At 48.5% G+C, this 23,807-nt stretch overlaps 1 protein-coding gene across 1 annotated transcript in view; it reads right to left on the bottom strand.

The window, feature by feature from the left end:
* Positions 1-6,940: 6,940 nt before the first annotated feature.
* The window catches only part of LOC133118926 (synaptotagmin-1-like), a 32,177-nt gene continuing 15,310 nt past the window's right edge, over positions 6,941-23,807 (bottom strand). Inside the window, exons 5-8 of the mRNA XM_061229228.1 lie at positions 20,990-21,157; positions 17,347-17,464; positions 7,698-7,831; positions 6,941-7,147 (exon numbers count right to left, since the gene is read on the bottom strand). Of these exons, the coding sequence (XP_061085212.1) occupies positions 6,941-7,147; positions 7,698-7,831; positions 17,347-17,464; positions 20,990-21,157 (627 nt within the window). The remainder of the gene's footprint in view (positions 7,148-7,697; positions 7,832-17,346; positions 17,465-20,989; positions 21,158-23,807) is intronic.

Genomic DNA, 23,807 nt, shown 5'->3' with positions numbered 1-23,807 from the left:
AAGACCATGGACTGTGCCCCAGCACACAGATTCATCATTTGAACATAAAGGATCACAATTCAAGGTGCCTACCGTTTGATGGCGAAGTGGCCCAGCTCCAACATGAGATGACTGCTTCTTTTGCGGTGGTACAAATTATTTCCCTCCTGTCCGGGAATGTCATATGCTGTCTTTTGCCACTGGGAATGAAGTGTGGAATTATTTTACAAACACACACACTGTATCTGCTGGCCGCTAGCACCCCACAGAGAGATGCATCATGGAGAGTAAGAGAAAACAGTCACAGCATTATTGACAAAACACACACACACACACACTCACACACAAACACTCGCACAAACACACACACACACTCACACACACACACACACACACTCGCACACTCACTCTTACACTCTCTTACTCACTCTCACACTCGCACACACTCTCTTAAACACACACACACACACACACACACACACGGCTGACGCTACTGGGGTGAAAGGGGAAGACTCTAATGGCCCACACAAACTTCCAGAGCAATTTTCTTTCATCTTTCTTCAGGGGCCCAATATTCCAAACTATGGCCCTGCACACACACACACACACACACACACAGACACACACACACTCTCTCTCTCTCTCTCTCACACACACACACACACACACACACACACACAGACACAGACAGACAAAATAACAACAAAAACTTCAGGACAGAGCACAGAATGTGCCAATAAGACGCAACACAGAAACGTTCTGTATCAACAGGAAATAAAACTTTTTTTATTGAACGTATGTGTATTTCAAGTTATATAACAACGATCATTTACAACTCCACCGAGTGAATCACTACACAAAAGTGAAACGGAATCGTTAAAACACCTCATCAAAAATCAAGGTATACGCAGCAATATAGCCGTTAGCCCGCGGTTAGGCGCGCGAGTGTTATGACAGCAAGAAAACACCTCAAACATCTCCACAGGGTTACAGATAAGAACTTCCACACACAAAAAATACTCTAGCAGGCAGTAGGGTTTACACAAAGGCAACTAGGATCGTCCTACAGCATCAGATTCTAATACTTTACGCAGCCTTTTCTGTAAGGTAAGTGTGTCTTTATTTGAGTTTTTTTTTTTTTGTCATTGAGGAGTGTGTCCTTGGTCTGACCTTAGAATGATAAGGTTCCATCTGCGTTCTGAGTGGTTTTGAGCTTCAAAGATCACAAAGTGAATGGGACTGAAAGCAGATTTTAAATGTTTTCATACGTTTAAACGGTGTTTTTATGTAAATACTGACATATTAGCGCCCTATAACAACATATTTAAGACACAAACTCATTTTTGTCAAAAATTGTCAGTTAGAACCTTATAATTCCAAGGTCTGGAAGTTTGTGGTTTTCTAGAAAAGGGCGTCTCGGGGCTGCTCGCGCGCTTTTCACGTAGAGCCGGTAAAAGTAGCATCGCGTTGCGTCGCACAAATGGCTTTTCGTACGTTAAAACTGCACACACCTCGCGATCGGCCTGTGCAAATTGCGGCGCCACCTTCGATGCCCTGACTCGACCCCACTATCACTTCCAAATATTTGAAAAGGTATTTACACCCCAGAGTTCATCCCATTATTATGTTGTCTTCTTATGTGACACTTCCCAGCAATGGTCCCTTCGAAACAGCTGCAAAGCTCCACCATAAGCACCACAAAGACTGCATGCTTCATAAGTGCGACACAGCCGTTCATAAACGCTTATGTCAACAGCAAACGTGATGCATTACGTCACCGCTGATACAGCGATACACGCTACGCCGTACCGTCGCGGTTTCTCGTTATACATATTTTCGAATGCACATGTCGCGCTTATAATGGAGTAGTATACCTCTAGGAAGGACCATTCACAGACAGTGTTGTTTTATTTTTTTTAGCTCAGGAATATTCAACTACATATGCAACAAGCTAGGAGTCCCAAGACACTTTTATGTTGCCAGATGTGCAGACAACAACATCAGAGTTCTACATTAGATTCTGGACTGAATCCATAGAATTGGCCATTTTAAAAAAAGGTTTGAAAATAACTAACAGTTATTGCAACAGTTAAAAATCACCAAATATATCTGGTCCCACGGTAAATAAAACCACATTCAGGTCCACAGTAACTTGTTACAAAAGGACTGGCGAAAGAGCCATGAAGTAACAACATAGTCCGAGATTACATGATTAGTTATGTTAATAGTGACAGTCGGACAACGTGTCTATAAAGAACTTGTTATAATAAATATCTGTAATAACATTAAATCATCATTATGTTTCCTAATCAAGTCGGTCATTAATCCCCAGTGTAATTATAATAATTACAACCAAAGTTGGACGAATATAAAAATAAAGGGATTTGTCGCACAATTCGTTTTTCCCCCAATCCATTTTCTGAAGTTCCGATGTTGGACGCATGCCCAAGTTTCCTAAATAGGCGAAATGATTAACCAGAGAAGGAGGGGGTAACGGATTAAGATGCGTTCCGCTCTACCCTCCTACCGTCGAAAACACACTGGACGCGGCTCCATTCATTTTCAATGTGAGGTGGGGCGCCCCTGCAAAGCATGTTGGGATAGGTCGCGGGGCGAGTTTATCTCCAAGCGCGTGGCGACACCACCATGCCTCCTGTCATGAATAAAGTAAGCTACCCCTTTCCACAGTCTCACAAAACACATACACATAGGGCAATAATATAGTCCGCTCAAAGCACATACAATATGCCATCTTACATTTTCGGGATATTAGATTTTATTAAAACTGGACAATGAACCCGGTTGAAATGTAACAAACACCAGTGTCAGTCAGCGGCCGTTTGAGGGACACGGGTGCGGTGCCAGGCGGTTTTGCCGCGTTCAGTGTGTCGTCCCTGTAGGAGCCGGTGCATGCTAATCTATGCTTCGACAACGTTTTGTATTTATAATTCAGCGGCAGCGCACATTGTTACTATAGTAACCAGATTCCCCACAAACCCCTCCATTTTGCTAGCTAACTACGTAAAACAAAACGTCTTCATTCATAAAAACAAGTCTCCAAGTAAACTTTTAACTCTTATCCTAGAAATGGCAACCTTTTGTCTTCATTTCAGTCAGCCAATCACAGCTGCGCGAAACTTCTGGCGGGCGTCTGCAATTAGCGACAGGACCCCCGTCGTGGACGCTCAACGGTGCCGGCTTGACGTCAAAACTGTCGAATTTGCATCATAACACTTCTGTCCACGGACACTTTGTCACCGAAGCATACACTAACCTTTAGCCGCTAGCTCGAAAAAAAAACAACTATCCAAATATACCTGGGACGTGTTTTTTCGGGCGACGCTGCCCACGAGACGTGGACGGGACGAACATGTATTACAATATTGCACGGTGCTCGACGAAAATCCTGCGCAAGTGGACCCGCTTTAATGCTTTCGAGCCTGGCTGGCTCTGGTCCGGCGACATCAGACCGCCGCTTTTCGGCAGGGCGGCGGAACGCTATGGCAGTGTTTTTGACAAACACGGTAAAATCACGACAGAACCGACTGCTCGCCATCTACTGAAAAACCTACATCTCTAATAATCACGAACGGCAGTCACAGAGACACACGAAGCGGTCCTTAAAGACTCATGGAAATGACAAATAACTTTATATTAGCGCTATTAACTACATAAGAACATTTATAACACTTATAAACTCCCCCTGAAGCTAACTTCTAGACACAAGAGGTTTTTTTTTCTTCTCCAAAATGTTTATTTTAATCCTCTTGTTAACCCGTAGTAAAGGATACGTGGATTAATGTTTCACCTTTGCAGACCGTTCATGTGCATGTGTGTGTGTGTGTGTGTGAGTGAGTGTGTGTGTGTGAGTGTGTGAGAGTGTGAGAGTGTGTGAGTGTGTGTGTGTGAGTGTGAGTGTGTGTGTATGACAGCAGGAAAGCAGTGATTGGACAGGAATAACTGAAGCTGCTGTAGTCTGGCCCCGCTCCTGTAGCAGATCTCCAGACGGGGGAGCTGCTCCGGTGTTGACTGTGTTCACTACCAGCCCCTCCACCCCCGAGTGCAGTCCGGCAGCCGCCAGACAGTGTAACTGCCGCTAAAGCCGTCTGCATCTCCCCCCCACTGTCCCAGGCCTTTACGAAGCGTCATGAGCTGTTCACGACACCGCTATGACTTCGTTCCCAGGACGGAAAGATGCTAAGTGCTACCTGAACAGAGAGGGAATGATTTAAGGACCGGTTACCTCCCTGAAAATGGCAGTGATTCAACTCTTACGGACGATTGGTGAACAGAGTACCATCCCGTTGCTGGGGTGTTGTGCTGTTGATATCCTGGCTGAATGCAGGCGGTTTGTGCCTGCGTCCCCTTTCTCTCCGCATGCCGTTTCTCTCCGTTCCGATTGGCTAAAGGCAAAGGGACCGCGGCAGGGTCCCCAGGATAAGTGGAACAAAACAAAACGAAACAAAATAAAATCACGCAGTTACTAAAAAAAATACCCAGAATTTCGAAAAAATGTCTCATCTCAAAAGGCAGAACTCCCTGTCCCTAACCGTTTTGAGGCCCCCGGTGCCTTAAATCCTAAACTGCATCCCCAACGATAAGGCGACGGTTGGGACGTTTGAAAACGCTGCTTACCGAGCTGGAAGGACGGCCAGGTTCGAAGCGTCAGAGCACGAGACCTATGACCCGAACAGGACCAGCGAGTTAAAAGAACAAAGAGCAGTTCAGGACCGGACCTCCTCGCATGTCCCAATGCAACGCACTGCCGGACTGGTACAAACCGGTGTGCATCAGTTTAGATGTTTATATATACACACTCAGTGAGCACTTTATCAGGTATTTATTAGACTTATTTTTTAGACTCCTGCTGCTGTAGCCTATCCACTTCGAGTTATGATGCGTTGTGTGTTCGGAGATGCTCTTCTGCATACCACTGTTGTAATGTGTGGTTATTTGCGTTACTGTCACCTTCCTGTCAGCTTTGACCAGTCTGGCCATTCTCCTCTGACGGATCTCATTAACAGGGCCTTTCTGTCTGTAGAACTGCTGCTCACTGGATTTTCTTTTGTTTTTTGCAGCATTCTTTGCAAACTCTACAGACTAGTGTGAATATCCCAGGAGATCAGCAGTTTATGAGATACTCAAACAACCCTGTCAACCACCAACAATCATTCCATGGTCAAAGAGACTTAGATAACATTCCTTCCCCATTCTGACATTTGGTCTGAAAAACAGCTGAACCTCTTGACCACTTTTGCTGCCACATGACTGGCTGATTTACATTTACATTTACATTTTAGTCATTTGGCAGACGCTTTTAATCCAAAGCGATTTACAAGTGCATAGGTTCTTCCACAAGTTAAAGCAACACATCCATAACTGGTAAAATACACATGAAGTGCTGTTCTAAACATACAGTCATCATAAGTGCAATTCAAATTTTTTTTTGGTTAGACAAAAGGGATAGGGATATCAGAAAGGGGGGCGGGGGAAATCAGGAGGGAGGACTAAGATACAGTTTGAAAAGGTGTGTTTTTAGTCTGCGTCAAAATAGGGCAAGGGATTCTGCTGTCCTGACAGTGGTAGGCAAGTCATTCCACCACTGAGGAACCAGAACGGAAAACAGGCGTGAACGTGCAGCTCGACCGCCAGGTGCTCGTAGTGAGGGAACCATAAGGCGACTGGCAGACCGGAGTGGTCTAGCTGAGCAGTAGGGAGTGATTAAGGATTGTTTGTAAGGTGGGGCAGGCCAATGAGGAGCGGGGTGACATGAGCTGGGTGGCTTTCTCCGTCAGGAGATGACGAATACGGCATATATTGTACAGAAAGAACCTGCAGGTTCTGGCAGTGGAGGATACTTGTGGAGCCAGGGTGAGGGGGCAGTTATCAAGAGTCACCCCAAGATTCTAGGCCGTATGGGAGGAGGAAACTACAAAGTCCTCAACAATCAGTGAGAGGTCGATGGTCGGAGAGGACCTAAGTAGAGAAGCTCTTGGCCAGGTTAAGCTTCAGGTGGTAGGAAGTCATCCATGCAGAGATATCAGCCAAGCAGGCAGAGATCTGTGTGGTGACCTGGGTATGATTAAATATTGACATTAACAAGCTGGTGTACAGGTCTGCTTAATAAAGTGGTCACTGAGTGTGTATATATATTTTGGAATGTGAGTTTCAAGGCTAATTTCAGGTCCTTGGTTTAAAAAAATAAAAAATAAAAATAAAATAAAAAAGTATAAAAAGTCATAAGAAATCATGTGCTTGTACGTTTTTGGCAGCAAATAGTGCGTGGAACCCATATCGGTTAATGGCCTAGTTCTTTAACTCCCTTCCTCGCCTCTGATTGGTCAGTAGCTCACGGACTGACTTTTTTTCCGGAATGCAGTAAGGTAGAATTTCGAATCCTATAACAGGCTATACGATTGGCTCTCGTGTAGCTCCGTGTACAGCAAGTTAAAATAGAAAGTCTTGTTTAAATACGTTGAGATATACACGGATTAGGAAACGATGAACAATGTACAAACACGAAAACCTAGAAATCATTTTGTCCGCCATCTCATATATACAACTGTGTAATATAATAAATCGGTTCAGTCATGCGCTATCTACACAGATCATATTGCTTAAAAGAAGGGATATTTTTTGGGGGGGGGTCAAGGTAATTAAGGGGGGGGGGGGGGGGGCTACACCTGGACCAGTAAAGTGTAGGTTGGAATGTACCATTATGTTTGTGAAATAGGGGGAGGCTGAGTGGAGATTGAGATGTATGTATATCACTGAGGTATTTACACAGGTCGGGTTAAAGACCACTGTAGGGCTGGGTGTGTGTGGAAAGGCCCTCTCTCTCTCCCCCCCTCCTCTCCCTCTCTCCCCCTCCTCTCCCTCTCTCCCCCTCTCTCCCCCTCTCTCCCCCTCTCCCTCTCTCCCTCTCTCCCTCTCTCTCCCCCTCTCCCTCTCTCCCCCTCTCTCATTTCTTGGTGCTGAGCTGAGCATCCACCTCTTCCTCCGGCTTCAGAACGTGCCATTGGGCGATGGGTCTCCTGGGATTGGCCAGCATGTCCGACCAGTGCCGCAGCTCCGTCCCCGAGCTGTTCAGCCCCACGAACACCTTGCCGATGGCGTCGTTCTTGCCTATCTTGTCGTAGTCCAGAACGGTCACCACGACCTGCACCTTCTGCAGACAGAGGGAAGGAGAGAGAGACCATGCGGGTGAGAGAGGGGGGGGAGAGAGAGACCCACCCCGGGTGAGAGGGGGGGGGGGGGGGGACGGAGAGAGACCCGCCCCGGGTGAGAGAGGGCGGGACAGAGAGACCCGCCCCGGGTGTGAGAGGGGGGGAGAGAGATCCGCCCCGGGTGGGTGACCTGAAATGGGCCGGATCCGCTCCACGGCTGAGATCGGGGACCACAGCGCGTTCGGCAGGGTGACGCCTTGGGCGATGTCGGCACATAGATACGTACGACTGGCAAATGGCAAATTTCAACCAGGGGTGGGACCAGCTGCTTCCATCAAAACAGCGTTGGCCCAACACCCTATTAAGTGGGGCTTTTCAGCTTTGTTGACTACCGGTAGGTATCTTGTCATATCATGGAAGGTGTTATGCAAACTTTCGTTGTGTAATGTACAGGCAAAAGTACGGGACATGCTTGTATAAAAACACTTTTCGAGATTAGAACATTGCCGCAAAACGGAAAGGTTTTCAGTATGGGGGGGAACAACGCCTCACCTGGATCTGCTCGAAGGGCACCTCAAAGCTGAAGGACTCATTGTAGTACGGGTTGAGCGTGTTCTTCTTGATCGTGGTCTTCTTCTTCTTCAGCCTCTTCCCGTTCTGCATCAGGTGGATCTTCACGTACGGGTCTGTGGGATGAAGACAAAGTGCATGCCGCCATTTTTTGATCGGGTATTCGAGCTTCAAGCTAGCGTACAACGGGTAACTCGCCTGGCATACAACAGGTAACTTGCCTGGCATACAACAGGTAACTTGCCTGGCATACAGCAGGTAAGGAGCATGGCATACAACAGGTAACTTGCCTGGCATGCAACAGGTAACTCGCCTGGTGTAGAAAAAATCGGCCCCACCAATTCAAAGAGCGTTGCTTAGTAACGGACAGAGTCATCGCAACAAGTTTTATCGAAGAGCAGAGTTAACCCTTTCAGTCCCGAGAATGCCATACGGAACTCAAGCCTAACTACAGTAAAATCTCAAAAGAGCCATACGGCACTCTCCACCTTATACCTTATCAGCCAATCAAAAACGGCTGCTGTACTACTGTTCTGAACCCCTATTAAAACCCTACTACATTTTCTCAACTTCCTCAATCTTCTCAACCGAAGCCAAAACCCCCTTGTGATTTGGATGGAGCCACTTCATACTGGGCTTGGGACTGAAAGGGTTAATGACAGACAGACCGCAGAGTGATCGCAACAACTTTGATATAAGAACAGAGTTCATTTAGAAGGTCTATATTGTAACCATATGTGAATAGGTGTCTGCTCAATCTCATAATAATACAACAGGCCTATGTCAGTTACCCTAACTCCCTGCACTGCAGTACAGGAACAGGACAATGTTTATCACTCAACAAACGTTCTTCAAGAAACCTTGAGGGGACCATTCGCAAGACATATTCTGGCAATAACAACACACTGACAAAGGGCGTACATAAATCGCACGTTTAATAATCGCTATCATTATAATGGAGACACAGTATGTGCCGAAAGAAAGGGGGAAATTGTTTTTGAACAGATTTCAGCCTAAACCCTGAACGCCGGTTGGCATTAGAAAGTGTGAGGGTCGTCTGGCTTGTTTATTCACTGGAACTTCCGTTTCTCTTTGCTTTTCTGCGCTTAGTTTATACCAGGTTACAATTCAGGTCTGGCTTGTTGGAGGCGGACAACACCCGCTGGATAGCAGACAACAACGTCTGGTCTCACGTCTGGTTTTGGATGGTCACCGACAGCAAACAGCCGGGGAGCCACTGAGTGTCACACTTAGAACAAGGCAAAGGAAGAGATTTTAAAGATATGATGCATTTTGCATGATACTATACTTGTCACCAGCAATTAAAACAATGTTTTTCATGAATTACGCCCGAGTTAGTGTCTTTGTTTGGCTACTCATTTGTACTGTGTGGATGCGCTACACCCACGGCACGCCCCCATAATTCCACTTCAGGTCGCTGGTCGCATGTTTCTGTCAGGAGAGGCCGGCGTGTAGCCTTATGTCAGGGTGTTTAGCTTTACAGTAAGCTGTTTAGCTTTACAGTAAGCCATTTAGCTTTACAGTAAGCCGTTTAGCTTTATGGGAGACTGCTTAGCTTTACAGTAGGCCATTTAGTTCTACAGGAGGCTGTTTAGCTTTACAGTAAGCTGTTTTGCTTTACAGTAGCCCGTTTAGCTTTACGGTAAGCCGTTTAGCTTTATGGGAGACTGCTTAGCTTTACAGTAGGCCATTTAGTTCTACAGTAGGCTGTTTAGCTTTACAGTAAGCTGTTTAGCTTCACAGTAAGCTGTTTCGCTTTACAGTAGCCTGTTTAGCTTTACGGTAGACTGCTTGGCTTTACACTCGGCTGCTTGGTAATCAGGAACTTGGGCGTGACTGTTAGCTGCGCAACCAGGGCCGTCAGCCGGGCAGCTTCACACTCATGATTTCGTTCTGCCGTGCCAGGCCACATCACTGACTCTCTTTCCCCCTCTGTCTTCCCATCTCTCTCGCGTTCTCTCGCTCTATCCATCTATTCACCTCTCAGGTTAAGACTGAGGAGATTAAGGAGCAGAAGTGGGGAGTCTGGCAGCACACGCTACATGAAAGACTGATGAAGAGAAATGCAGTCTTGGGTAATGAGGACGGTTGTGGTTATTCATCTTTGCGGCGAGTGTGTGTGTGTGTGTGTGTGTGTGGGGGGGGGGGGGGCGTAAGCTCGTTTCGGGGGTTGGTAAAATGGAGGGCAGGGACTGAGACTGTCTGGCGGTGGTTCTGACTACAATCTCAGCGAACAGACTCGCCAAACAGAAACTGGCAGCGACAGATCCCATCAGCTCCTTCTGTTTATGTGCATCTGGCTCCAGCAGAGACTCATTTGAGCCAGCATGGAGTTTAGTTTCTGGAGGAAATTAAGGGATTAGCAGTTCCGCAGGTAAAGCCGAAAAAGGCTAGTTTTAACTCCCAACACCTGCGGCCTGCTGCAGTGGTGGCAAACACGGGTACGGTGTTGTCCCCCTGGCCTTTCATCCAGTTCAGAGGGGTAACGTGTGCTGGTGAATAAAGGGCTCACACCAAAGTCATTGTTCGGTCGGACGGAAAGACGAAAGCGGACGGCCATTGTGGCTCTTAGCATTGTTCTGCGAAAGGGCTTGGGGTAATAAGAAACTGCGGGAGATGTTGTTGCGCAGGGATGGGTCCACGCTATCTAAATGAGAATCTCCTGGAGTGCTGTTCAGCCCAGGGTGAGTGCGGTGTGCGAATGGTTTTATCGCTTTCTCCCATGGAGAGTGCAGTGAGCACTGTGGTTTTATCGCTCTCTCCCATGGAGAGTGCAGTGAGCACTGTGGGTTTATCGCTCTCTCCCATCCAGAGTGCAGTGAGCACTGTGGTTTTATCGCTCTCCCATCCAGAGTGCAGTGAGCACTGTGGTTTTATCGCTCTCCCATCCAGAGCGCAGTGAGCACTGTGGTTTTATCGCTCTCCCATGGAGACGCTCCAGGACGCTCCAGGAAAGGGCGTGTAGCGGCCGACATCGTGTCTGAGCCGACGTGCATCTGTTAAACCGGGGGGTTTAACGTTTGTTATTATTCTCCTGCTGCATTCTCATGAATGGTCCCATATTGTCTGCTAAATGTCTTGTTATGTAATGTAATGTAATGTCTTGTAATGTAATGTAATGTAATGTGTACTGTAAAGGACTGGATAGATTGTTTTTGTGACTTAAAAACACACAAGCGTCTTATGGATATCAGGACCTAAAATAAAACACTGGATTGGTGTACATTACATTACATTATTGGCATTTGGCAGACGCTCTTATCCAGAGCGACGTACAACAAAGTGCATACCCATAACCAGGGATAAGTTCGCTGAAAGTGTACAGCATGGGACCTTTAAGTAGTTGATAGCGACTCATTGTAGTCTTTCCATGTGTGCGCTATTTACCATCGACCGTACGTGCCACTTCGAGGCAGGTGAGTGTAACGGCGCTCGTTTTTCCATTCATTTGGAGGGGAAATGTCAGACGGGCACGGTCTGCAGACATAACCTCGACTCCCTGGGACCTCAAGGCTGCTCGTTTCCCAGACAGAACGCCCTACGTTTGCCCTTTCACAGGGCAAAGATTCTCCACGCCCGCCTTACGTTTCACACACCTGTTTACCCAGCTGGACGTGTGAAAGAGTGCCCAAGACTGTCCTTAACCTTTCATGATTAAGAGCCCAGTTCTCTCAAAGCACATGAGGTAACACAAAATTTACTGCGTGTCAGAACTCCTGCTGGATTTATCGAGAAGTATCCGCCCCAATTCCCAGTCAGGGCCCCGCCCACTGGCTGTTCTATCAGGCCCCTGATTGGCTGGGACTGGGGCTCAGGCTGGAAAAAATCCATGGCATTTCCTTACATTGGCAGTGCTCCAAATACCTGTTTTTCCCCCCCTGGCTAATCTCCGCGCTGACCGTATTAGGAGTCTAGACGTGTGGAGATCGCCGTGGTTACGCCGCGGGCGACCAGAGGGGAATGCGCGGAATCTCTCCAGTTCCGGAGGAGACGGGGACATAGGAATGCCACATTCCGACCCGGACTGGCCTCCATCCGGCACGATTCGTCCAAAATCTGTTCCTGAACCCTCTCAGGTGTGAGGTCACAAATACGCGAATAGAATGTCCTTAAACTGAACATTCTAACGCTGATGTTGGAGAATTTTGAAAAAAAATAAACATTCCAAAACCGCTAATTACAGCTAATTAGAGGAAATACTTGAGCGGGATGTGTATATCACGATGGCTCCTTGAGAGTTGAGAGTGTGTCTCAAGTGTAAAAGAAAAAGTGAGGGTCTGTTTTGTTTCCTGACCCGCGGAAGTTTCTGTTGCAAATAAACACCGCTGTACAACTCGTGGCCTTTTAAAGCCTCTGTTTCACCGCAAATGGCCGGTAATGAAGGCGACAGCCACAGAACCAGCTCAGCCAGAGATGAAAACGCTGAACTGTAAATGATTTTTCTCCACACTTTTTGTCCCACACTTTAAATGTTTCCTTTTGCCTTTTGACTTCTTTGCTAATGGCAGGGTTTGAATGCAACCCAGTGCATTGAGGACAGGAATGATTTGTAATGGCAGAATTACAGGGCCGGCTGAACAGACAGTCACGTCTAAGGACAGAAAAGCTGATTCATTGTCTCTATTTCTTAACCGGGTTTGAACAGTTACACAGTGCCACCGATGATGAGGGTCATTTGATACTGTTTTACATCACAGCCGACAGAGCCCCAGACAAACAGAGATGCAGACTCACACACTCACACACTCACACACTCACTCACTCACTCACTCACTCACTCACTCACTCACTCACTCACTCACACACACACACACACACACACACACACACACACGCATGCACACACAGGCAAGCACGCACACACACACTCTCAACCACCCACCCACCCATACACACACACACACACACACACACACACACACACCTCGTCTAACATGTTGGCCCCATGCTACGGGAGGCAGCCACGCGCAAAACCCCAACCAGGAGCCCATCTGCACTACGCGCGTACACGGAACGGGAAGAAATGAGCCAACCGGGCTCTGAGGTACGTTTGCTCCCATTTCGTGGGTTTGTCGAGGGTGTAATAATGACGAATCAATAATCACGTAGGCCTACGCTTTCAAGCCTGCAGAACGCCTTCTCAGACGCCATCGGAGTAAACGGTGCAACAGGATGTTCAACACACCACCGTATCCATCTGCAGTCAGCAATGGTGATGAGGACCAACAGACATGCTACTAACAACACACTCTTAAGGCATCATGGCGAAACTCTTAGTACACTCCTGTTTTATTTGCCAGAGACTTTGATGCAGAAAAAACAAGAAGGGGAAAGAGTCGACCGATATATCCGATGAAACTTAGCGAAGTTCATGGACTGACAGTGACACAGCAACACAGACACGACAGGGTCGGTTCTGAAAAAGAGTCGTATCCTGTAGACTGCGAGGTTTGTGGAGTCTTGGGTTTTACGGTGAGACAGACTTCGGTCTGCCAATACCTGCAGTTATTTCAGGAGCCTTCACAACATTGCCAGCTGTCTGATATTTCCCACAATGCACCACCACAGACAGTCGGGGTGAATACGTTTTCCATCAGCCGGTCGAGAGGACAATACACTACATTACGTCATTGGCATTTGGCAGACGCTCTTATCCAGAGCGGCGTACAGTTGATTAGACTAAGCAGGAGACAATCCTCCCCTGGAGCAATGCAGGGTTAAGGGCCTTGCTCAAGGGCCCAACGGCTGTGCGGATCTTATTGTGGCTCCACCGGGGATCGAACCACCAACCTTGTGTGTCCCAGTCATTTACCTTAACCCAGGGGTGTCCAATCTTATCCAGAAAGGGCTGGCGTGGGTGCAGGTTTTTGTTTTAACCCAGCAGTAACACACCTGATTATACTAATGAACTAATCGTGGTCTTTAATCAAGACCTTGATGAGTAGAATCAGCGGTCTTAGTCGTGTGCTGAAACAACAACCTGCACACACGGCCCTTTCTGGATAAGATTAGACACCCCTGCCTTAACCACTATGCTACAGGCCGCCCCCGTTTTCGATGTGTAAATACCGAACCTTTGGGTGAAAAATCGTCTTGGCGGAAGAAATCAAAACCAAAGCGCGGATTAGCGCGGTACATTTTTGCGACGGGGGCGATAATCACCGCCTGCCAACCCCGCCGCAGTTCCACGCCTCTCATTTCCTGTTGTTTCTCGGAACAAAACGTCCCGCTGTGAGCCTCTCGTTCCTAATTGCAGGCCTTTTAATTGAAATGTCTGCAATCAAAGTGCAGCGCATTCATTAGCCTCTGTAAACAGGCACTGGGTGCCAGAGGACGAGGCGACCATAATGTTCCCCGTCAATTACTCTCTCCCCCTGTGGAAACGAGGCCATTCCCCGCGGCAGCGGTCCGTAATCACCGTTATTACGCGCCACGGTACCGTTAGCACGTTAGCTCGTTAGCACCATCGTGGCGGCCCCTTGCCGTTTTAATCGACGGGAAGGATCGCGCAATCACGTTACCTTCACTCTGACGTCTTTCTGCCTTCAGAGCGCGTCTCATTCGCACGCGAGCGGCCTTGGAGTCTGTCCCCCCGGCCCGATTATAACCCGCCACAAGCTCGGTTTTCTCCCTTTCATATCCCTCCTCGGGACGGGGAGAGCTTCACGCCCCCGCACTTTCCGGAATCTTCCCGAGCCCTCGCGTTGTTTACCGACGACTGACGGCCCGGCGGCTGTGTTTTATTTTATCCAATATTTTATTTTTCGCTTATTGCAGCATCCTCAAGTGGTCAAGTCATGTTTTTGCACGTCCTCAGGGAGCAAAAGTCTGTGTACCAAGTTTGTTGTCGATATATGAAAGCGTTGGTGATATATAAATCGGTCGCCATACTCCTGCCTTTTCCCTTATCGCCGCCTCATCGGCGGCGCCGGGAATGCTGGGTATGCAAAGCCGGGAGCGGAACCACTTTCGCATCAGCTGCCGAAGCAATCGCTAATTGTTTGCCGTTTTAGTGGACAGCAAATCCTTCCTCCCCGTTTAGGCGATGGAGAGAGAGATAGCGTCACGGGCGATGTAATCCGGTGTATGTGATTGGAGCAGGAGTGATGTTGTCCGGTGTGTGTGATTGGAGTAGGAGAGTGATGTTGTCCAGTGTATGTGATTGGAGTAGGAGAGTGATGTTGTCCAGTGTATGTGATTGGAGAAGGAGAGTGATGCTTTCTCCTCGACGCCCTCGGTCGTCTGACAATGCGGAGGTCTGCCTGGCCGTCAAGTGGGCAGGGCTGAGGCGTGGAGGGGGTGGTCATCGTTGTGACCACGCCCACAGAAGGGGTTTGAAACGGACCCAACTGTGTTTGACAGTGTGTGTGTGTGTGTATGCGTGTGTGCGTGTGTGTGTACGTGTGTGTACGTGAATGTGTGCGTGTGTGTATGCGTGTGCGTGTGTGTATGCGTGTGTGTGTGTGTATGTGAGTGTGTGCGTGCCTGTGCGCGCACGCGTGTGTGTGTGTGTAGTGCGGACCAAATCCAGTCCAAAGCATAACACCCGGCGCCTAACGTAGTTGCTGCAAATCTGAGCGCGGAGACTCACAGCCAGCTGCAGACACTTGCGCTCCGTCTGGAACAGAACACTAGGCAGAGGCGAAACGTCAAAGAGGCTTCGCGGAGACGGGCCACAAATCACCATTAACGTTTCGAGGGCTCGATGTAGTCCAGAGGCATTCGCGTTTATGTTTATTTACAGTGTGGGCTCGTCTTCTCTCCCCCCGTTAGGACAGGCGAAGGGGGGGGGGGGGGGGAGCCCTGTCCTTGCTGGCGGTTATTAAATGTAAATGCTGCCCACGCGCTCACGGAGAAAGGCTTCTCAGCGAGGGGAGGGGGGGGCGCTTCCTTTGAATGGAACTGAAGTGATTATTTCAACAGGCTCCGTCTCCAGTGAGACGGGGTTCTGAACAGGGATCGGTGCGCTCGGAGAGGAGCAGGGCATTGTGGGACAGGGGCACTCGGTCATCCCGCGCTCTGATGGATGAGGGTGTGTGAGAGAGCGGGACCGGATGAACCCAGCGGTCTACACTCTCTCCCTCTCTTTCTCTCCCTCTCTTTCTCTCTCTCTGTCTCTCCCTCTTTCTCTCTCTGTCTCTCCCTCTCCCTCACTCTGTCTCTCCCTCTCCTTCTCTAACCCCCTCTCTCTCCGTCTCTCACCCTCTCTCTCACCCTCTCTCCTTCTCTCTCTCCCTCTTTCTCTGTCTCTCCCTCTCTCTCTCTCCGTCTCCCTCTCCCTCTCCGTCTCTCTCCCTCTCTCTCTCTCTCTCTCCCTCTGTCTCTCCCTCTCTCTCCCTCTCTCTCCCTCTGTCTCTCCCTCCCTCCCTCCCTCCCACAGCTCTATGCTCTGAACAGAGCAGGGTGAGCTGTGTCTGGGGCTCCAGGCAGTAGGGGGGGGGGGGGTGACGTAGTGGTTGAGCGTGAGAACCATGTCTGGAGCTCCCAGCCTCGTACAGCCCTCATACCGGACCCTGCATGTATTCAAGGATGCAGTTTCTCCAGCAATTAATGCCCCATATTCATTTATAAATGTAATGTTTTGTATTTCAAAACCTCTTTTTTTTTCCTTAATCGCTTACGGGTACAGATGGACTGGCCAACTGTAGGCTGGTACCGGGGCAACACAAACCTCTTCTTAATTCAGAGTAAACATTCTTTCCTGTAGAGCGAACATTTAAAATATAACTGAGCATTCTGCCTTTTAAATAAGCCCACCATAACCAGCCATTCCCACACACCCACCGAATCCATACTTATGGTGCTTATAGCGGGGTTATTATTGTATTAGATGTTGTATTGTTGTACTCCGTGGTCTGCTTTTTCGGACGTTGACGTATTCTTCAAGGGTTACAACTGTATCTGTATTAGGGTTGCCACCTCAGTCCTGTAAAAATCCTGGACACATACGAAGCTGGCAAACTGAGTAAGCCGGACTGTCAAACGCTCTCGAGGGTGCGTGAGCCTGAAGGAATGTGGTGCGCAACTTCCTTGGATACTTAGATTCCGGGACATTTAGTTTCAAAATTTCTTCCAGGACAGACAACAAAAATCCGGGGCAATCCCGGAGAATCCAGGAGTCTGTATGGTCAAGCTAGGACTCAGAACCGTACTGTCCTCTTCACTACACTTCACTGGAGCTTATCCCAGCATACATTGGGGGAAAGGCAGGAATACACCCTGGACAGGTCGCCAGTCCATCGCAGGGCACACACACCATTCACTCACACACTCATACCTGCGGGCAATTTAGACTCTCCAATCAGCCTAACCTGCATGTCTTTGGACTGTGGGAGGAAAGATGTCTCTCATGTCCCCGCAGACACGGGGAGAACATGCAAACTCCGCACAGAGAGGCCCCGGCCGACGGGGATTCGAACCCAGGACCTCCTTGCTGTGAGGCGGCGGTGCTACCCACTGCACCATCCGTGCCGCCCCATTGACCTTCATCCTCTCATGTTATAATCTCCCGTGGTGTGGGTGCGTGGGGCGTCTTGGGTCACCGGCCCCGTCTGAGACCCGCGCCACCCGATTGGCTAGACACGTGCAGGCCGCCCCTCCGATCTCTCACCTGACAGGCCGCCCACGTCCATCTTCTTCAGGTTCTTGGCCTCCAGGACGACCACGGTGAGCTTGCCGGCCGTCGGGACGTAGCGTAGGGAGAAGCAGATGTCCCCCAGCTTCTCCTGCTGAGAGATATAGAGAGGGAGAGACACAGAGAGAGAGTGAGAGCGAGACAGAGAGTAGGAGAGAGCGAGGGAGGGAGAGAGAGATATAGAGAGGGAGAGACACAGAGAGAGAGTGAGAGCGAGACAGAGAGTAGGAGAGAGCGAGGGAGGGAGAGAGAGATATAGAGAGGGAGGGAGAGACAGAGAGAGAGAGAGAGAGAGACAATGAGAGAGTAAGAGACAGAGAGAGAGTGAGAGAGAGACACAGGGAGAGAGGGAGGGAGGGAGGGAGAGAGATATAGAGAGGGAGGGAGAGACAGAGAGAGAGAGAGGGAGAGAGTGAGAGAGGGAGGGAGAGATATAGAGAGGGAGAGACACAGAGAGACAGAGACAGAAAGAGGGAGGGAGGGATATAGAGAGGGAGAGACAGAGAGAGAGTGAGAGAGAGAGAGAGAGAGTGAGAGAGAGAGGGAGAGAGATAGAGAGAGAGTGAGAGAGAGAGGGAGAGAGACAGAGAGAGAGTGAGAGAGAGAGGGAGAGAGAGAGTGAGAGAGAGAGGGCCGGGCACGGGCCAAGACCATATACCTTTTCAGCCCATCAGTGACTGCTCTACTGTCGTTTTGAGCCCAGATTAAAGCCCGACTAAATTCCCCATTTTCTCAACATCCTTTGGGATTTGAGTGGCTTGGGACTGACAGGGTTACAGTTCAGGAACAACAGGATGCCGGCACTGCCCAACCCTGTTCCTGGAGATCTACCGTCCTGTGGGTTTTCACTCCAACCCTAACAAAGCCACACCTCTTTCAACAGCTAGAGCAAGGCTGCCCAACCCTGTTCCTGGAGATCTGTAGGGCGCACCAATTAAAGCGTTTTTCATTTCTCAGAAATGACATACCTTGTGTTGATGTTCATGTGAACATTCAGTAGGACTGGAGGTCATTCTTTTCAACATCACAAACCTGACCGCTATTGGAAATCATGTTAATGGGATAGCTGATGTCCGCGACCGTTTCCGTTTCGGACGTCAAACCGGCTCTTACGTGGTGCGGGTACAGAAAGCTGAAACGGACCTGCGGGCAGAAATCTAAAAGTGGCCCGTAATTTCTTCAAGGACTGGACCGTGCTATTACAACTGGTGTTTCCCCTCAGTCATAACCACTACAGGCGGCTGATCTGTAATACAGCTCTTGGCCACGGGTATTCGGCAGGAGACAAATGAGGCGGGGAGGAAATCGATGGCTTCCTGGAGAGAGGAGAGAATGATGGGGGGGGGGGGGGGGGTGCTGTGTGTGTGGCTTTCCCTTGTAGCACCTCCACAATGAATGATTGAATGTGTAGAACCCGCTGTGTAGAACTGACTGTGTAGAACCGTCTATTTGGAACCCACTGTGTGGAACTGACTTTGCAGAACCCACTGTGTGGAACTGACTATGCAGAACCCCCTCTGCGGAACTGACTATGCAGAACCCACTGTGCGGAACTGACTATGCAGAACCCACTGTGCGGAACTGACTATGCAGAACCCCCTCTGCGGAACTGACTATGCAGAACCCACTGTGCGGAACTGACTATGCAGAACCCACTGTGCGGAACTGACTATGCAGAACCCACTGTGCGGAACTGACTATGCAGAACCCACTGTGCGGAACTGACTATGCAGAACCCACTGTGCGGAATCGATTGTGTGGAGTTGTCCTCGGAGTTAGCCTCCCGTCCCACTGAAAGGCCACACAGCGTTGTGGCTGTGCTGCACGTCTGACTGCGCTGGGCTGGGGAGGGCCACAGTTATTCACCCGTCACGCCCCATCGCCCCGGGAGACGGAAGAGCCGGTTGAAACCAGGGCGCTCGGAGATTTTGACAGACAGCGCTGACACACAGAGGGCCTCATATACAGAAGACAAAGCGACAGCTTGTTGGAGCCACTTCATAAACCCTTTTGTTCGCCCTAATGCAACAGAAATATATCGCCGAACAATAAAACAGAACAATAATATCTTTTAATAGCCACAAGGAAGCACTCCAAATATATTTTCAGCATAAGCCAAAATATTCACTCACAGTCACCCAGTAGTCTGTCATTCTTATTCATATATTTATTTCATAAGTAATGTTTTCAATAAAGTTCAATAAATTACTATATATAAATAAATGTGTCAATGTAAAATACTAGATCATATAATCATACACTGAGATAAATAGCAATAAAAGATAAAACCTCTTCTTTTCATTCAAATATGACAACCATGGCAACCACATTTTGATATTAATTAGCCCACTTTGGACTGTGAATGTACGACCTTCTAGACCTATCAGTTAGAGAAAGGTCAAGCAAGCCATTAAGTGAGGCGTGTTAGCGGGGATCAGAAAGGATTAAAAACACGAGAGCCTTCTCAGAAATGACCCTTCACTGTTGTCGGGATTCGTCAGATAAAGCAGACGGACCGCCAAACTTCAGCGGGCGCAGGGGATAGCGGCGTTCTCTCCGCCCGCGTGCCGCAACGGTCGCCAGGTCCTCTCTAATTAACCTTTGTGTTAACGGGCAGGGACCAGAAAGCGGTTTCCATGGCGACCCATATCAGTGTCCTACGCGCCCTGACATTTCCCCTGAAAATTGAATTAGCGCGCGAGCAGCCCGGCTTGGATTCACCGCAGGAAGTGGAGCACAGTGGACTTTTCATCTGATATCATTCTGAAGTCCGAAACTCCATTTTAGGACTCAAGACAAAATAGAAACGTTTAAATAGTAATAAAAAAAAAACTTTTTGGGCCAACTGACTTTCACGTCTTTCGCTGGTGGCTTTGAAACAAGTGAGCTAAAATGTTGTTTCAAACAAAATCAGTGAAGGTCGGATACCATTCAAGCTTTTATAATATGTGCATGTATTAATGTACGCGTTCAGAAAATTCTAATCCCTCAAATGCATAACAATCATAATCATTCAGAAACCAGACAGAGGTATAAAGTATAGGTTTGGTAGAGGTTTGGTATATATGTCAGGTACTGATTTACTGCGATGGACTGGCGACCTGTCCAGGGTGTATTCCTGCCTTTCACCCAATGTATGCTGGGATAGGCTCCAGTCCCCCTGCGACCCTGTTCAGGTATATGTTGGGCACAGCTCTAGTTGGGTATATGTTGGGCATATCTGTGGTTGGGTATATCTTGGGCATAGCTCTGGTTGGGTATATGTTGGGCATAGCTGTGGTTGGGTATATGTTGGGCATAGCTGTGGTTGGGTATATGTTGGGCATAGCTGTGGCTGGGTATAGCTGTGGTTGGGTATATGTTGGGCATATCTGTGGTTGGGTATATCTTGGGCATAGCTCTGGTTGGGTATATGTTGGGCATAGCTGTGGTTGGGTCTATGTTGGGCATAGCTGTGGCTGGGTATAGCTGTGGTTGGGTATATGTTGGGCATAGCTGTGGTTGGGTATATGTTGCGCATAGCTGTGGTTGGGTATATGTGGGGCATAGCTGTGGCTAGGTATAGCTGTGGTTGGGTATATGTTGGGCATGGCTCTGGTTGGGTTTATTAGGGCCTTACCTCCTCTTTCTCTGCGCTCTGTAGGTCCCTCCACTCCTCGGTGACGCGGCTGAAGTCCACCTTGTTCATGGGCACCGTGATGTCCCCGATGGCGTCGTGCTTGGAGAAGCGGTCGAAGTCGTACACGGTCATGACCAGAGTCCTGCCGCCCAGCTCGGTGTAGGGCACCTGGGGACCGCATCGGTCACAAGATCAGTTGCGAAGGTCTGCATGTGACATTTTACTCAACAAGAACAGGTCCGCACACAGGGAGCCCACACGGGTCCTCAAAGCCTCGCCATCATCAACTCTACATCTACATCATCATCCATTAGATATCGATGGCAGCCATTTTGAAAATTAGTTGTGTTTGTGCTTAACAGGGGGTGCGGCAACAAACATTTACTAACATACAAGGTATGAAGGCAAACACATGTGCTCCTTTGACGCAATCTATAATGGGTCAGGGTTGAGGTTCAGCGAATGAGCGATTCCATGCTCATTTCAGCGGCGTTATTGAACAGAGCACTTCAAGGGATGACACTGGCTTTTCACGGATCTCCTTCCATGTAGAACTGGTTGTACACTTTCTAAACAGGACAGGGTTTTATTTCATTAGTTCAGACAATCACTTACCAGCTTTGGTCTGGCTGGCCTAAAGGGTAAGGTTGCGTTACGTTGCAGGTTTTAACCAGACGCTAAAATGTTTAGACCAGGAGCAGGTCTCTGCCACAAGGGCAAAGCTAATTTAATTTTGTGCGAGAGTACATGAATAAGATACGGCAGGGGAACAAGTTGGCAGAATGTCTGCCTCATCAAATATGTATGATTCAGTTTGGCCCGAAGTAAATAGCTTACAAAGCTCACGGAGGAGCACAGCGTTTACACAGTGAGACGCCAATTCGTTCCCACCTCTCTGGCTGAATGCGCGTTCATTTATGTGATCAGCTGAAGTGGTGATTGGTTGGCATGAAAACCGGCAGACACGCAGGCCTCCATGGGACTTGATTGGGCACCGCTGTCCAGTGATTCATGGGTAACACAACCAGTTCATTCCGATAACACGGGGGCTTGCAGCGCGGTGATGATGCTGCTGGTGTACTCGCTGTCCTCTGGACTGAACAGCTACTAGCTGTGCTAGCACACAGTAGCCTGAACTTGTCTCTACATATGGCACAGATGCAGGAGCTTGGCAGGGACACGGATTACTGCGCAGAGCGTAGCTAATGTGGCACAATAGGTAAGATCTTTGTGTTAAAACATTGTAACAAAACCATTGTAAATCCCTTGTATGTCATTATATATCACCGACTCACCCTCTGCCTGTGTTTATAGTCCTTAAATTCAAAATATACAGTTGACGGGCCGACACTCTGTACCAAAACCCTCTCTAACTGTAGAATAATTCAAGCTCATTGGTTGAAAATTGGTTCTAATTGCCACAGCCAATGGCGTTTCAACGTCAGCGCGTTCACAGAGAAGGGGGAGGGATAAAACAGTGTTGTGGTTTGAGGTTGTTTGTCGCTGCTATTCCTCTCTTGACCATTAGGAGTCCAAAATGACCTATTGTACCTTTAAACATGGAACACATAGGAGTCACCAGTCTCGGGCAAATATCTACACAGCAGAATCGAAGTTGGGAATGGAGGTCTTTTTTACTGTGCAAGGTGACTTGAAAATGCAAAAAATGTATTCACATAGCTTCAAGTTCATTTGGTCGACCGCTCAGTCTAACACACACACCGCACGCACACTAGCCGGGTGAAAGGTTGTGACAATTCCCGGGCCCCGCAGCTGCAGAGGGCCCACTGCTGGGGCCCAGAGCATTATATTTCCCTTCAGGGGGCCCAGAGCCCCGAGCAATGGCCCAGTACACACCGGGAAACGCCCTCCCCAAGAGGCGGCGGGGGTTAACGGCTTTTTGACGATCGTGAAGAGCCGGCCTTGCGAGACTCTGAGCATCGGCGGGGTTCACGCCCGTGCCTCGTCACAGAGGGAAGTGACACTGACACGCGCGGAGGTTTCTGGGAAAACGCAGAAGGAGGACGAGCAGTGCGGCGATTAGCGCGCGCAGGTGGAAACCAGGCGCCCCCGCGCTGACTGATAACGTGGCCTGTGCACCAGGCACGGAGCTCAGAGTTCGCTGAGCGGAAAGCACATCCAACCCGTGCCCCGGGACACAACACACAATCCTGCAACGGACCGACTTCAAATATATTATTTTTAATTTTTTTGTCCACGCGATACGTTTTTTGGCTTGACATTACCAAATACATGCATTCAAATTCGCCACTCGTTTGAATGTCATTCATATTAGAACGTTCAGACATTCAAATCACAGGATGAAATGACATAAGACCGACTAAGTATTCATAACTACACATAGCACAAGTCCTTATAGCACAACCACTATAATAAAGAGCAAATATAAAATATTAAGACATTGGAACAGTTAACATTATAAGTGATATATACCATATATATTGCTGCTGTCGGTGTTGCAATATATACAGTGAGTTACCCGGGAGGAAACCAGAGCAGGATTTGATCCCTGCTGTGCACGATCGAAGAGTCAAGCACAGGCCACTGGAAATACACCGACGCTGTGTAAACGCTGTCTAAATGCTGTGTAAGTGCTGTGTAAACGCTGTGTAAATGCTGTGTAAGTGCTGTGTAAACGCTGTGTTCCTCTGTGAGCTTTGTAAGCTATTTACTTTGGGCCAAACTGAATCATACATATTTTATGAGACTAACTTGTTCTCCTGCTGTATCTTATTTATGTACTCTTGCACAAAATTAAATTAGCTTTGCCCTTGTGGCAGAGACCTGCTCCTGGTCT

The sequence above is a fragment of the Conger conger genome, chromosome 19 (genome assembly GCF_963514075.1).
Source record: "Conger conger chromosome 19, fConCon1.1, whole genome shotgun sequence".
NCBI lineage: Eukaryota > Metazoa > Chordata > Actinopteri > Anguilliformes > Congridae > Conger > Conger conger.
The sequence above is the reverse complement of the archived record's forward strand: the minus strand, read 5'-3'. Positions and strand labels throughout refer to the sequence as shown.